The sequence below is a fragment of the Sinohyriopsis cumingii genome, chromosome 10, assembly GCF_028554795.1.
Source record: "Sinohyriopsis cumingii isolate HCF-2022 chromosome 10, ASM2855479v2, whole genome shotgun sequence".
NCBI classification, from domain to species: Eukaryota; Metazoa; Mollusca; class Bivalvia; order Unionida; family Unionidae; genus Sinohyriopsis; species Sinohyriopsis cumingii.
The window spans coordinates 70,280,586-70,298,993 of NC_142970.1; the positions used below are offsets into that span (position 1 = coordinate 70,280,586).

An 18,408-nucleotide genomic window follows, 5' to 3' on the forward strand; every position below is an offset into this window, starting at 1 on the left:
GTACTTCCATCTGCAAGTCTGGAAAGGAATTTACTGGAATTCAGACCTTCATGAACTTCTTCTCTAAAGGCCTGACCAAAATACAGAGCAAAATATATCAGCAGGAGTCTGTTCTTAAAATTAAGAACTGGAATGCACACAGCATTTCCATATCAGAAAATGGTTTTCCAATTTGGACTAAGATGTAGGCTGTGTTAACGAAAGCTCTCATTTTATTTCTTTTCATTTCATTCTCAATCAGTTTGAAAATGGCCTTTCTGAATGGAGCATACACTTCTGCACCAGGAAAGTGGCCTTATAAGATGGGTGGCCTTTCCAGAGGGGGACTACATTTTTTGTGAGAGGTATATCTAATGTATGTAGCAAGAAAGCTACATACTTCAAAGTATTTAATATCTTCATTTAATCGGAAGCAGGAGGTTATGGGTTCAAACCCCGGCCGAGTCATACCAAAGAGGTTTGTATTAGGACTGGTCAGCCTGGTGTCAGGATAATGTGACTGGGTGGGACATCATGCTACATGTCTGCAGCATGATGCCCCAGTGCTAGACATCACTATAAACTGCCATGCTGCAGACATCATAGCGATATGACTGAAATTTTTTTAAAGCTATGTTAAAAATCCTAATCCTAATCTTCATTTAATATCTTCATTTAAAAGTAACATTAATTATTAAAAGGTTCTTCTTGTTATAATAGAAGACTTATTTCAACTAAATATACATTAAATAGTTCTTATTTTTGGCAAAAGCGTGCTATGTGAGCGGGTATTATTTTCATGTACATCGCAAAACCATTCAAAAACGTCATTTAAATCTTGGTACATACATAATTATCTTTCCATTTATGCCATTGTCTCATTGCTGCAAAATAACCTCCTTATTGGTTACGATGTTGTTTATTTGAGTCTTTTCAACATACAATTATTTTATTTGACTAACTTTCTTCTAAAATAATACGTCTCCATTTATGTGATGACATGTTAATGTTTGGTAATAAATTATTTGGATGCTGCTAACTGTATTTGATTTAATTATGCAAACGAAACTTTTGTCAAGTGGACTAAATGCCTTCGACGTAAAGGAAGTGATAAATGTGTTGTCTCATGATTTTTCAGTCTTTGTCTGGTACCCTAATTTATTCAAGGTTAATTTCTCTCTATGTGTATGTGTGTTAATGCAAATATCTAGTTTTAGCCTATGCAGACCCTGTTATGATCTTGACAATTGCGTCCTGTTGTAATCATCAAAGAGAAGAACTCAACAGATGTATGAAGCCCAAAACTCTATTATAACATTGTTGAGCTTATTTCCTGTAAACGTCGGCTTTCATGGACAATGATATAATATTAATCTTACTGTTACATGTACTTTAATCAACATTTCTTTCACCAACAGAAACTTGACACTGGGAGACATGTTTCGATGATAGAGATAATCTGATTACTCACATTTCGTCATAATATGAATTAATTACTGGTTCTGGATACATCTGAAAAAGTGTGGTCGCACGTGAGGGGAACATTTTCCAATTTTGTACTAATATGCTGGCCGCTGGTCATGTCAGAGGGGTGGCCGTTCTTGAGGGATACTTTTGAATACAAACTCGCCAGTGCCAAGGGATTCTGGCCATAAGAAGTGGGTGGCCACTGGTCAAGGGAGCCGATCAAGAGGGGGACTACTGAACTATGCTATCTTTTAAAAATCAAAGCACTAACTGAGTTTCTTCACTGTACATGCAACATTGTAAAGGAAATGGAGTTAAGTGCAAAAACTTAATGTTGATGACTACTCGTGTAGATTAATGTACAAAAACTTAATGTTGATGTGCGCTCTGCTAGAGAAACATACAAAAACTTAATGTCGATGTGCGCTCTGCTAGAGAAACATACAAAAACTTAATGTTGATGACTACTCTTGTAGATTAATGTACAAAAACTTAATGTTGATGTGCACTCTGACAGAGTAACATGCAAAAACTTAATTTGATGACTACTCTAGTAGACGAATACATGAAAACTTAATGTTGACAACTCATAGATCAATGTATAAAAGCAATGCTGATGACTACTCTAGTAGATGAATACATGAAAACTTAATGTTGACGACTCATAGATCAATGTATAAAAGCAATGCTGATGTCTACTCTAGTAGATCAATGTACAGAAACTTAATGTTGATGACTGACCACATGTAGATGTCCCCAAAACTTAATGTTGATGACTGACCACATGTAGATGTCCCCAAAACTTAATGTTGGCATATACTCTAGTAGATCAATGAACAAAAAACTTAACCTGTCTCAAATGACTGTGTATGACAGACCTTTGTATGAAAATGACGGTTGTTTCTTTTGTTTGTCATAGTTTTTCTCTGTTAGACCATTTTATGGCAAGTCACAAAATAACTTGGTTTAAGTTTAAAAATTACCTTTGAACAGATAGATATTAATTTTATGAATTTGACTGTGCATATTGTAACATGCATTTTTCTGTCAAAAACATTAGTTTCAAAGAGCATTTTTTTCTTTGATGTTTTGGATGTCATTTTGGTTGCATAATTACAAGTAGACTTCTTGAGCCAAGTTGTTATTTAAAAAAGGGTGACCTTCAAGGCAGATGCGACTGTATGTTTTTTACGTTTATGAATCCAAAGGGACCCGGGGTAGGTGTACTGATTCCCACATAGATCACAGGCATAGACTTTAGTTTCATGCTTACAAGAACTGTGCAACTTCAGTGCCCTTTTTGTTGAAAAAATACTTGTGCAACGATCACACTTGAAAATCTCATATGTAGTCCCACATCTTCTTTTATGATCTTCCAAATTATGAATGAAGGCAAATTCCTGATCACAGTTCTCACATTTTAGTTTGTCATAACCATGTTTCCGTCGCCTGTGGCCCAACAAGGAACATTTAGTTGCAAACACTTCATCACATTCTTCACATGGGTGATTCTTCATCCCCATATGTGTAACTCTCTCATGACGGTCTTTGCTATATTTGCATGATAATGCGATATTGCAGTAAGAACAATTAAAGACTTCTTGTCTGCCTTCATGTACCCTTCTTCTGTGTGCTGCAAGCTTTCCAGACTGGGAATATTCAGCGCTGCACAAACTACACCTGTATCTCTTTTTGAAGATTTCTGTCATCTGAAATAAAGATAGAAAGCAGTACAGTTATTGTATCTACTCGTGACAAAATAAAATGAGAAAGTTCAACTACTTTCATCAATAATGTTGCAACAGCTACATAGTCCAGACCTCAGGTAATCAATCAATAATCATGTGCCTTTAACCTTACCAGGTATAAAAATAGAGAGTCTAGACCTAAGGTAAAAAATCCATCATCATGCGCATATAGCCTTGCCAGTATACAAATACATAGTCCAGACCACAGGTAATTGATTAATAATCAAATGCCATTAACCATGTCAGGTATACATAGTCCAGACCTTGGGTAATCAATCCATAATCATGTGCCTTTAACCATACCAGGTATACAAATACATAGTCAAGACCTCTGGTAATCTATCAATACATAGTCAAGACCTCTGGTAATCTATCAATACATAGTCAAGACCTCAGGTAATCTATCAATACATAGTCAAGACCTCTGGTAATCTATCAATACATAGTCCAGACCTCTGGTAATCTATCAATACATAGTCCAGACCTCTGGTAATCTATCAATACATAGTCAAGACCTCTGATAATCTATCAATACATAGTCAAGACCTCTGGTAATCTATCAATACATAGTCAAGACCTCTGGTAATCTATCAATACATAGTCAAGACCTCTGGTAATCTATCAATACATAGTCAAGACCTCTGGTAATCTATCAATACATAGTCAAGACCTCTGGTAATCTATCAATACATAGTCAAGACCTCAGGTAATCTATCAATACATAGTCAAGACCTCTGGTAATCTATCAATACATAGTCCAGACCTCTGGTAATCTATCAATACATAGTCCAGACCTCTGGTAATCTATCAATACATAGTCAAGACCTCTGGTAATCTATCAATACATAGTCCAGACCTCTGGTAATCTATCAATACATAGTCCAGACCTCTGGTAATCTATCAATAAATAGTCCAGACCTTGGGTAATCAATCCATAATCATGTGCCTTTAACCATACCAGGTATACAAATACATAGTCAAGACCTCTGGTAATCTATCAATACATAATCAAGACCTCAGGTAATCTATCAATACATAGTCAAGACCTCTGGTAATCTATCAATACATAGTCCAGACCTCTGGTAATCTATCAATACATAGTCCAGACCTCAGGTAATCTATCAATACATAGTCAAGACCTCTGGTAATCTATCAATACATAGTCCAGACCTCTGGTAATCTATCAATACATAGTCCAGACCTCTGGTAATCTATCAATACATAGTCCAGACCTCTGGTAATCTATCAATACATAGTCAAGACCTCTGGTAATCTATCAATACATAGTCCAGACCTCTGGTAATCTATCAATTAATAGTCCAGACCTTGGGTAATCAATCCATAATCATGTGCCTTTAACCATACCAGGTATACAAATACATAGTCCAGACTTCAGGTAATTAATTAATAAGCATGTACATTTAACATTACCAGGTATATGTCCAGACCTCAGGTAATCTATCAATACATAGTCCTGACCTCAGGTAATCAATCAATAATCATATTCCTTTAACCTTACCAGGTATACATAGTCCAAATCTCAGGTAATCAAACAATAATTATGTTCCTTTAACTGTACCAGGTATAAACATACATAGTCCAGACCTTAGGTAATCAATCAATAATCATGTGCCTATAACTTTACCATTTGCACAAATACATAGTCCAGACCTCAGATAAATCAATCCATAATCATGTGCCGTTAACTTTACCAGGTACACATAGTCCAGAATTCAGGTAATCGATCAATAATCACGCCTTTATCCTTACAAGGTATACAAATACATAGTCCAGACCTCAGGTAATTGATCAATAATCATGTGCCTTTAACTGTACCAGGTATACAAATGTTTCTTTTAAATGTTTACTCTTTTAAAATTTTTATTAACCAGTTGCAATTAAAATTTACATTTATTAAAATTGCATGATGTGATAAAGAAAATGAAAAGTTATTAGTTAATTAACATCATAAAGGAACTACTTGTGTATTCATGCACCCCACCTGTGCTTTAAAATTAACTGCCAACAATGGTTAAAACATCATTTTTATAACTACTTGTAATTAAAAGAATTTAATTTCAAAGTTTACAGAATTCATTAAGTGACAAAGTTCAAAATTCCTTAACACACTGCATAAATGGCCTTCGGTAGCTATGTCAACAGTTTACTTCCACCCAAACAAAATGTACTGTACTTGCATCTTTTTGTGCTTGATTAATTATTTTTTGTGTGTATACAGTATGAATAATCGTAGGTGAAAATATTAATTCCAGTTTTCTTATTTATCTATAACTTGAAAAATTTTAATGGCAAAGAAAAAATACTGAAGAAAACTACATTTCAGTGGATTAATGGGGTAAGAAAAATTAGAAAATGACAAAATATCAGAGAACAATAAAAATTACAATGAATATAGTACATTATAATTCCTTTGCAAAAACATACTGGAAAGATCATGCCATTTAGAATGACATCAATATTTTGCCAAAATGTACAGAGAATCAGTAACAATCCGGAGTTAAAGACTGCAAGCAAAATCTTGAAATTATCTTTTTATGGTTCAGGAAAGAAAACGATGATAAGCACAACACAGAAGACTGAAAAACTACTTGACATTTAGTGTCTTATCAGTTAGAGTTGGCAATTCCCTAACTAACCAAGGCAACTAGAAATCATTGTTCAGCCTGTGAATTTTTGTTTAAGTTAGCCCAAGTTGTACACACACAAAATAACGAATTTCAAGACTGTTTTCCACTCTTTTATCATTGTAGGTTATATGGGTCATAATTGGAAATGTCTTCCCCTGATATCTTTACTACACTAAGAATTGTCACATTAGTCCACCAAGGACCCCTACTGACACATCACTTAGGTCACATACACCTACTGACACATCACCTTGGTCCTCTACTCCTACTGACACACCACCTAGGTCCCCTATACATAATGACACATCAACTTGGTCCCCTACTCTTACTGACACACCACCTCTGTCCCCTATTCATACTGAAACACCACCTTGGTCCTCTACTCCTACTGACACATCACCTTGGTCCTCTACTCCTACTGACACACCACCTAGGTCCCCTATACATAATGACACATCAACTTGGTCCCCTACTCTTATTGACACACCACCTTTGTCCCCTACTCATACTGAAACACCACCTTGGTCCCCTGCTCATACTGATACATCGCCTTGGTCCCCATCTCCTACTCACACATCACCTTTGTCCACTACTCATACTGAAACACCACCTAGGTCCCCTGCTCATACTAACACACCACCTAGATCCCCTACACATACTGATACATCGCCTTGGTCCCCATCTCCTACTCACACATCACCTTTGTCCACTACTCATACTGAAACACCACCTAGGTCCCCTCTCATACTGACACATCACCTAGGTCCCCTGCTCATACTGACACATCACCTAGATCCCCTACTCATACTGACACATCACCTAGATCCCCTACTCATACTGACACATCACCTAGATCCCCTACTCATACTGACACATCACCTAGATCCCCTTCTCATACTGACACATCACCTTGATCCCCTGCTCATACTGACACATCACCTAGATCCCCTACTCATACTGAAACACCACCTTGGTCCTCTGCTCAAGCTGACACACAACGTAAGTCCCAAATGCATTCTGACACATCACCTAGGTCCCTTATTCTACAGACACATCACCTTGGTCCCCTACTCCTACTGACACATCACCGTTGTCCCCAACTCATACTGAGACATCACCTTTGTCACCTACTCAGTGACACATCACCTTGGTGAATGGTCCCCTACTCATGACAAATTACCTTAGTCCCCTACTCATGACATATCACCTTGGTCCCCTACTCCTAGTGACACATCACCTAAGTCCCCTACTCATACTGACACATAACAGAAGTTTGTAAAAAGAATTTCACAGAATGTTATGTCTCACTTGCTCCGTCAATCATATATTCTATTCATTCCAAATACCTAGCAAAGTCATTGGATTGTAGGTCACTGTGACCACTGTTTGCCTGTGATGATCTGTACCCTCTACAATATATATATATATATATATATATATATATATATATATATATATATATATATATATATATCCATATTTCATGACTGCACATGCAACAACGTACGAAAAACTGAGCTAAATGGGAAAACTTACTGACAATACAAACTAATAACACTGAATGAAAAGTTAACTTTTGTCCCACCTATAAAACAGGAATGGGTCAAATAATGCTGTTGACCTCAGAACAAGGTATCATAGCCATAATTTACAATTGCTAATGTCTTCATCATTGCTAACAATATTGTTTTTTGTGTCCATGCCAATATCTACTATGCTCTTGCCTCTGCTGTCATGAAATGTGATGTGTGCTTGTATCCTGATGAATACTATAGTCATGACATGTGACATGTACCTGCATCCTAATGGATACTACAGTCATAACATGTGACATGTGCCTGCATCCTAATGGATACTATAGTCATGACATGTGACATGTGCCTTCATCCTAATGGATACTACACTGTCTTGACACGTGACATGTGCCTGCATCCTAATGGATACTACACTGTCTTGACACATGACACATGCTTGCACTGTGATGGATACTAGAGTCATGACATGTGATTTGTGCTTGCTTCCTAATGGATACTACAGTCATCAAATACATTGTAATGTAATACTAATCATGACATGTGATGTGTTCTTGCATCCCTATGGATACAACTCTGTCATATGTGATATGTTCTTGCTTCCTGATAGATAGTTCACTGTCATGACATGATGTGTTCTTGCATCCCTATGGATACAACTCTGTCATGATATGTGATATGTTCTTGCTTCCTGATAGATAGTTCACTGTCATGACGTGTCATGTATGCCTGCATCCTGATGGATACTACACTGTCATGTGATGTGTCCTTGATTCCTGATGGATATTACACTGTATTGACATGTGATGTGTCTGCATTTGGATGGATACTACATTGTCATGTGATGTGTGCTTGCATACTGATGGATATTACATTGTCATGTGATGTTTGCTTGCATCCTGATGGATATTACACTGTCATGACATGTGACTTGTGCTTGTATCCCGATGGATACTACATGTACTACACTGTCATTACATGTTATGTGTGCTTGCATACTGGTGGATACTACAGTCATGAAATGTGATATGTCCTTGCACCCTGATGGATACATGTCCTTGCACCCTGATGGATACTATACTGTCATGACATGTCACATGTGCTTACCAGTACAGCTGATGGATACTACTTTTATGACATGTATGCTTGAATCCTGATGAATACTACAACGTCATGACAAAAGTATTGGTATCTGATATTTTAAACTATTTTTCTACTCCAAAGACAGGTTGCTTTACTGTGAAAGTAATTATCAATTGTTAGTTATAAAAATTATGCTTCTTCACATACCTATACTCAATCAAATTTTTTACCATTTATCTATCCTTTTTAAAGGAGGATAATGATACATTTCACCAATACAGTACACACATGATACAATTAATCCAAACAATATAATGGATTCCATTAATATACCAGCATTATAAGTAGTATTTGGGCGGGGGGAGGGGTATAGTGAGGAACCACTACTTTAAAAGCTAAAGAGAAAAGTCTGAAAAATCACAGTAACATTCCTGTCACTGAATCGTTACTTTAACTGGTGCATAGTGTATTTGTCATGTATCACGACATTACTTTAACTGGTGTATAGTATATTTGACATGTATCACGACACTGCTACTGACCAAAGAAAACTGGAATACATTTGGCATTTTGATCATTGACAATCAATCAGTTCAACACAATCAGCAAACTCAACACAAATCAAAAAAATGGTATCTGAAATACTCCAACAGTATTCATTCCAGAAATGGTAAAAACTGGGGCCAATGATCCATACCAGGTTAAAAATGAGGTCATTTATAGCCACATATACCATTAGCTTTTTCTAGTTTATTGACAAAATTCACACCTGTTTCTTGTTTATTGACAAAATTCACACCTGTTACTTGTTTACTGACAAAATTCACACCTGTTTCTTGTTTATTGAAAAAATTCAAACCTGTTTCTTGTTTATTGACAAAATTCATACCTGTTTCTTGTTTACTGACAAAATTCACACCTGTTATTTGTTTATTGACAAAATTCACACCTGTTACTTGTTTATTGACAAAATTCACACCTGTTTCTTGTTTATTGACAAAATTCACACCTGTTACTTGTTTATTGACAAAATTCACACCTGTTACTTGTTTATTGACAAAATTCAAACCTGTTTCTTGTTTATTGACAAAATTCACACCGGTTTCTTGTTTATTGACAAAATTCACACCTGTTTCTTGTTTATTGACAAAATTCAAACCTGTTTCTTGTTTATTGACAAAATTCACACCTGTTTCTTGTTTATTGACAAAATTCACACTTGCTTCTTGTTTAATGATCAATTCAAGCACATATCATTATCAAAGGCACTTGCTTCATGGATTTATTTATTTCTGCTATAAATACTAACTTTTGCAGCATTTTGGTTCTGCACTACGAATATTACATTCTTGTGACAGTGTCTAGTGTAGGGTGAAGTTGTTTGCATTTGCAACAGGCACAATGGGAAGAATGCTGGAAATGTAACTTTCATCACTGTTATATTTCTTTACATGAGGTGTAAGGAAACATGGTGCCTAACTAAAGCAGATACCTGACTGAAATGGCTGCTCCCATGTGCTTCAGAAATGAATCAGAACTAGTCTAAAAGTACACCAACTTTAGCAGTTATTCAAACAGTTATCCAAAAAGGCTAAATGAATTTACCAGAGTAGACAATACTAATATCTGAAAGAGCAATTTTCCGGGTTCTTCCTCCACCCTTAATACTGGCCGCCATGTATAGCCTATCTTGTGCTGAAAAATGGCATTAATCCCTTTAACACATTTAGTGTCACACATGCATACTATGACAAATATTTAATACCCCCAATGCATAATATTTAATACACTCCCTGTATAATGACATATTTAGTGCCACGCGTACATATGATAAATATTTAATACCTCCCATGCATACTATGACAAATATTTAGTACTTCATATTTATCTTGTACCTTTCTGGCATAACATGACAAATATTTAATACTGTCTTTTATGTGAAAACAATTCTTTTAAAGGCTTATGAATATGGTGTTTTGAAATGGTGTCAGAGAACATTCAAATACAAGTCAAATGACAGATTCTGAGTATGTGTCTGAAAACATACAAATACAAGTAAAATAACAGATTCTGGGTAGATGTTTGAAAACATACAAATACAAGTCAAATGACAGATTCTGCATATGAATCCAGTCAAATGACATAATATTTTGAATAGGTGTCACAAAGCATACAAATTCAAGTCAAAATGACATCAGATTGTAAGTGTCAAAGAACATATGACTGCAAGTCAAATGACATCAGATTCCAAGTAGATGTCAGAGAACATATGACTACAAATCAAATGACATCAGATTCTAAATACATATCAGAGAACATGAATACAAGTTAAGTGACATCAGATTTTGAATAGGTGTTAAAAAACATACTAGCATGAGTCATATAACTTCAGATTCTGAATAGGTGTCAGGTAACATACATATACAAGCCAAATGACATCAGAGTTTGAACAGCCATTGGAGAACATATGAATACAGTCAAATGACATCGGATTTGAAATAGACGTCAGTGACATATTTTAAATAGGTGTCAGGGAACATTTTAATACAAGTCAAATGACATTGGATTTGGAATAGATGTCAGTGACATATTTTAAGTTATGTGTCAGGGAACATTTTAATACAAGTCAAATGACATCGGATTTGGAATAGATGTCAGTGACATATTTTAAGTTATGTGTCAGGGAACATTTTAATACAAGTCACATGACATCAGAATTGGAATAGGTGTCAGAGAACATAAAAATACAAATCAAATACAATCAGATTTTGAGAAAAATATTTCATTAAAAAAGTCCATTTTTATTGGATGACTCACCTTATCACTTGAAACTCTGGTCACTCTTCTGCATAAAAGGAAATTCCTCTCAGGGTTTTCTCGACACAGCATTGCTTGGTTCATGATTGAGACTGGCTGCGGACGCCATAGCATTGCATGGTTCATGATTAAGGCTGGTGTCCGTCACACTATTTCTCTCTCATATACATTCATGTTCCACACACAGTTCAAATACACACACATGGCAACCAGACCAGGAATCATACACAGTTCAATATGTCAGACATCACTTATGTATTTAGGTGAACACCACTATTACTGGAACTGCCAAAAAACATAAAATATACATTGTCCTTCTGAAAGAAAACAGCAAACCAGCTCTGTCAAAACTGTGAAATCTGGGGCAGATTACTTCTTATCTGTGCATGGTTAACACGAATGATAACAATAACAGGCAACGGCAATTGATTAATGTATTTGGCAACTGAAAAATCTTAAGTATAATTTGTTGACTCACTAAAATTTCAAACAAGAATGTTAGGATTTACATATCAATCCTACAATCAATGCATTGCTGTAAAATGTGATCTTGACCCCATGACCCTATGATCCAAAGACTGTAGGCATGTCACCAAGTGATTTGTCTGAACATCATAATAATTCCTCAAAAGTGTGAACAAGCTCCATTAAGGGGTTTAGGAAACATAAGCAAATAAAAAACTGTAACCAAAACCAAAACACAAAAGTTCTAATGCTGTGACCTTGACCCCAAGGTCAAAAAGGCTTTTGAGTGTCACAAAATGAATTGTTTTAGCTTCAAAATCATTCCATTCACGTATCAAGGTTTATGAAATATATGCTACTGAAAACTTTAAACAAAACCATAACAAACTGTTGATGACAAAAATGCAAATGGTAAAGTGACTGCTGTGTCTCACTTAACATGGGCATGACAATAAAACTTCACAGATATTAGTGATTGATAATGCTGCTTTTCCAGCAAACATCAATTAAAGTATAAATATACTATTGTCAGCACTTATTTATTTTTCCAACTCTGTGCCTTTGACTACCCTTGAGCAGCCTTAGCAGGGGTGACCAATTAATCCATAACATAGATGACCATCAGGATATGTGGTAGAGCGAATTAAAAAGGCAAATAATTAATAAACGTAGATTCTGTAGGTCAGTGTGTTGAAAGGACTGGATGGAATAGACATGGCCATATGTTATTAATAAACAAAACTTACATATATGAAGTATTCCCAAAAAGGGAGGGTCTAATACACATTTTAAGAGCTAGCTAACCAAGAACTGGGTCAAGAAAGATACACAGGAATAATGAAATTAAGTAAAACAATGAATGTATGACATTGTTTATCCCCCCTTTATTCCACAATGAAGTGATTATTTTAATGGGTTTTTTCTTTTGAAATAATCTAAGAATGATCATTTTAAAAAACTGTAAAATACTAAACATATGGCCATCAGAATTTCCTTCTACTGTCATTTTATGTTATCTATTTAACTTAGATATAAAACTCCCCAGTAATTATTTTTCTACTTCAAATGATGATAATAATCAAGGCAGAAATAAAATAAAACTATGCTCCTGTGAAATGCCTTTTTTATCTTCATAAAGCTGCTTTATCTAATCAAAACATTTGTAACATGAATCAATTAGCACTCTAATTTCCAAACATATTATCTTTTAAAAATTATAATATATATATATATATATATATATATATATATATATATATATATATATATATATATATATAAAGGGGCAAATATATTAACAGTAAATTGCACACTAATAAAAACAGCCTTTATTACATACATATATACATACATATAATCTTAGTTAAATGTCATTATGAAGTTTTTTTTTAAAAATGACTAAAAATGTCATTTGGTGTAATCCTAGCTGGCAGTCATATCCAACTTCAGTGAAATTATAATATAACTTTGCCTGGATTTCCTCCCTTTAAAGTTTGACCTGAGATGTTACAATTTCAACTGTAGAGCATATTTTGGTTTCAAGAGACTCTTTTAACTAATTAATTAATACCTAATTAAGATTTCAGAACAATACATCCAAAACTTCAAAAAACTGTCATGTTATACTTCAACAATCACAAGAAAACACTGCAATGTTAAAGAGGTTAGAGGAAGAGTTCTACCCATCTGTAACCTTACCTTTTAAGCTCAATACATTAGTTTTAAGCTCTGTTTGTAACACTGTTCTGGAAAACCATAAATGTGACCTACTGGTATGTTATTAGTGAGAAAGCCTTACAAGGTTCCACCATGGCTGTGTCATAATAGTGCATAAAAACACTAACATAATGTGTGACATTTTTAATCAAGTTATATAAATCAAGTAGCAACTAGAGAACAAAATGTAACCAATGTAATGGGATCCATCACTATATATACATTTTCATGGGATCCATAACTTCAGACACACACACACACATTTTCATGGGATCCATCACTAACACACACATTTTAATAGAATCTATCATAAAACATTTTCATGGGATCCATCACTACACACATTTTCACGGGCTCCATCACTACACACACATTTTCATGGGATCCATCACTACACATACACATTTTCATGGGATCCATCACAACACACATTTTCATGGGCTCCATCACCACACATGCATTTTTATGGGATCCATCACTACACACACATTTTCATGGGATCCATCACTACACATACACATTTCATGGGATCCATCACAACACACATTTTAATGGGATCCATCACCACCCACACATTTTAATGGGATCCATCACTACACACAATTTTCATTGGATCCATCAATACACACATTTTCATTGTATTCATCACTACAGACACATTTTCATAGGATCCATAACTACTCACATATTTTCATAGGATCCATTGCTACATATTTTCATGGGATCCATCACTACAGACACGTTTTAATGGGATCCATCACAACAGACATTTTATTGGGATCCATCACCACCCACACATTTTAATGGGATCCATCACTACACACACACATTTTCATGGGTTCCATCACCACACACAATTTTAATGTGATTTATCACTACACACACATTTTCATGGGATTGATCACTATACATACATTTTAATGGCATCCATCACAACAGAAACATTTTACTGGGTTCCATCACCACACTCACAATTTTAATGGGATTTATCACTATACACACAGTTTCATGGGATCCATTGCTACACACACATTTTCATAGGATCCATCACTACACATACATTTTCATGGGATCCATCACCACACACACATTTTATTGGGTTCCATCACCACACCCACATTTTAAGAGTGTCAGCAATATAATGAAAGTCTACATAATGTGGGCTACTATATTCATCTAGTATAACCTGTCTTGGGAGACCACCGCTTCTGCCAGCAAAAATTCATCTCTTATGATAGGTGGTCTCTCATTACAGGTCAGAACAAGATGATGTACCTGATTATTCAATGCATTGTGAATGTAGTCTTTTAAGAAGGATGATCTGTCATGGCAGTGGCCTTACATGATGGGTTTAACTGTATACCTTAATTTGAATTATCATCGATGCTTGCAGAGAAAAAACATATGGTACCAACCTTATCATCTATGCTACCACCCTCTTCTGCAGGCTTGTCATTCGATTTCCTTCTCTTTGTTTTAGGTTCTATTATGGACTTTCGCTTTTTAGTCTTTGTGAATTTTTCTGGTGACGATTCAGAGTGGTATTCCATATCTATCTGATCCTCTTGTGGTCCCCAATTATTGTCAGAATCCTCATCATTTTCCTCTTCTGCTGTCATTATTAGATCAATATCATCCCCACTACCACCCACTGGCCCTTGAGTTGAGGTTCTGCTAGGCCCAGGGGAAGGGTTTGAAATGGTGTTTCCCTGGTTTGGGTGGTCCAATCTTCTGACAGTACTCATCTGATTCGAATCTGACTCTGATTCCTCTTCGGATTCATCTTGGTCTGATTGTTTGTCCAATGATGAATCATATGATTCACACACTGCTGCAGCAAGAGTTGTTGCTATGCAATTAATAGTTTCTTGCTCATCTTCTGAGAGATTATCTAATGGGTTACATGTAGCAATTGTTCCACCCGGGATCAAGTTAGTCGTATTCCCCTTGGTCAAGCTAGTTTTCTTGCCCTGGGAGAAGCTGCTGGATGCATCTGATTCTGTTTTGACAAGATGGGATCCTGGAGAGAGCTAGAAATAGATATTAGGAATATATGAGAAAACGGAAAGAAGGCTACTCTCACACACAGATTAATAGCTTATTATAAAGCCAAACAAACAATGAGCTTTCAATATGCTTTATGCAGATAATATCAACCATATATTTTGCATTCATTTATGGGGGGTTATCTCCCCTAGTGTTCCCTGCTTGGGGTCAAATGGTCGAAGTAATGAGTACTAGTTACAGTACCATTTCAAAATTATTTTTGTTACTTTGATAAAACTTTCAATATACATGTACAATCAATGCCAGACAAAACTTCCCCTCATTTCTCAACTGACAGGCTCCATAAACATAGATTTTAGCTGAAACCAGAGCATGAGATAAACTCAAATACTGGTTAAAGTTAGGACAGAAAACAATTTTTTTTTCAAATAAGAAATGTTTCCTCAATAATAATTACCATATCATAATACCTTAGAAGAACTACTACTACCTCGCAAATTCTGCCCTCTCAAACTAAAACTTTTAGCTAAAAAACTAAACGTTATCTATCTGCCCACATAAGTGGCCATTAGAGTGAACTCCCCTTTATATTGGGATTGGCACCAATCTCATGATTGTCTCAATTACTACTGGAGCAGAGGGCACAATATCCATATTGATGCAACTGCAGAGAGGCTTCGGGGTGTATAATGTGTATTGTGATTAGGAAAGTATCACTGAAACAACAAATTTTTCAAGAAAAAATTGGTTTCTTCTTCAAATATATAAGCAATAATAATACATTTATCCTAGGAGAATATGTAAGCGGTGGCAAGATTTACATCCCTTATCCCTTATCCCAGAGAGGCCATCTCTGGGAAGGTTACCTGCCACATCTAAACTATCAGGTTAAGCTGAGCCTTTTGGGATGAGAGATCTATGAGATAAAAGCTGGAGAAAGTGGAATCTGAGCTCAAGGCATCAATAAATTCAGTTAGGTAACAGTTTCCCTCAAATTCAGTTAGGTAACAGTTTCCCTCAAATGCAATCCTTGTAGCAAATGCCCTCAAAATGTTTAGCAATTTCATTTGATTTGGGATTATTTCCCAAAATGAGGAACAAATAACCCATTTTATCCAGGACAAAAGTGTCTGTGCTGGTATGTGGTCCTTTCCCTCTTTGAGCAGTAAGAAGAAGCGTGATGTCCTTCAATGCAACTGCTCAGATCCTTTATAAGTACCACTTCAGACCTTGCATTGGATCCTGTGGTCCTTTCCCTGTTTGAGTGGTAAGAAACATGATGTCCTTCGATGCAATGGCTCAGACCCTTTTAAGTACCACTTCAGACCTTGCATTAGATCCTGTGGTCCTTTCCCTGTTTGAGTGGTAAGAAACGTGATGTCCTTCGATGCAATGGCTCAGACCCTTTTTAAGTACCACTTCAGATCTTGCATTGGATCCTGCAGACAACCTTGGGATGAAGTGTCCCAAGTAGACAGGTATTTCACTATACAAGTCTGATTCTCCACAAACAGGAGTCTGCTCTTGGCAATGAAAGCAGGGGCCATCATTAGTTATACTGTCCCATCCTAACAGAACTGCAAGTAGTTCAGATCAACTAATACAGCATATGTTTTGCTAATTATGCCTACCACTGCTAGTATGAGTATGAAGCAGGTCTTATTTGAGAAGTGTACCAATGAAGCCCTCAAGAGTGGTTCATAGTCTTATTTGAGATTTGAGAAGTGTACCAATGAAGCCCTCAAGAGTGGTTCATAGTCTTATTTGAGATTTGAGAAGTGTACCAATGAAGCCCTCAAGAGTGGTTCATACAGTCTTAGTTGAGATTTGAGAAGTGTACCAATGAAGCCCTCAAGAGTGGTTCATACAGTCTTAGTTGAGAAGTGTACCAATGAAGCCCTCAAGAGTGGTTCATACAGTCTTATTCAGCTGGTTAGCACACATGATAGATTCACTTTCGACACAAAGCTAACACCTTTGGACGTTTATATTTGATACTGAAAGCAGACTAGATAGGTCTTGTTAGGTATCCTTATCTTCCATGATGACTCAGCATGTCGGGATTGTCTAACAGTAGCCTTTTATTGCAATTGGTACTATTTTTCACCAAAGTAGGAAATAAGCTCCTTTGGTACTGATGTGATCAGTGGTACAATGTGTTTGCACTCACGCCACTGTGTGAAAATTCTCCTTTTCCCTCGTACACTTTAGGTGGGGACTATTTTGCTCGAGCGATTTTCTCTAACACTGTAGAATTTGATTCAGATGTGCAGGTTCCACAACTTTAGATTGGGATGGAATGGCTACCATCATGGTTGCTTGAGCTGATGAGGAAATATATTTTTCCTGGGGATTTCAGTTGCTATTAATAGCATCATTGATCCACAATCTTTCCCACTTGAGTGGAGAAATCTGGATGATCCACCACTGGTCAATCCAAAAAGGCACATATGCAAGTGAAAACCAAGGAATGAAATGGCCATTCTGCTAATATTAATTTATTCTTCTGGGACAGCATGTGTGCTAATACCTGTAGCTGGTCAGGAATAGGACAAAATTGTATGTGGATTTGTCAATGAAGACACCAGCTTAGAAATTCCCAAAGAAAATGTTCTGGTTACTTTGTTCCCACATGCCTTCTGAGATAATTCACCACACTTGAAATTTTGCACAGATTGAGAATGCGCTTTCGTGTAGATTCTCCTGTCACCTATGGAATGCCTTCCATATGTCTTTCACAGTAACATGCAATATATGATCCAGAGTGAGCCACTATCCAATGTCCTACTGGAATGATGGAAGATGTGCACCCCAGCCTGCTGTGCTCATGACAGTACAAACTGTTAACTCAAAGGGACCACCCATGAAAGCCAAGTGAGGCTCTCCCATTCCTCAAATAGAACCTCATATTCATTGTTTTTTGGGTATTTTTTTTAATGGAGCAAA

At 36.1% G+C, this 18,408-nt stretch overlaps 1 protein-coding gene across 1 annotated transcript in view; it reads right to left on the reverse strand.

The window, feature by feature from the left end:
* Window positions 1–18,408, reverse strand: part of LOC149790361 (uncharacterized) — a 161,582-nt gene that overhangs the window by 114,761 nt on the left and 28,413 nt on the right. The window contains exon 4 of the mRNA XM_089973207.1: window positions 14,871–15,485. Coding sequence (XP_089829333.1) covers window positions 14,871–15,485 — 615 coding nt within the window. The remainder of the gene's footprint in view (window positions 1–14,870; window positions 15,486–18,408) is intronic.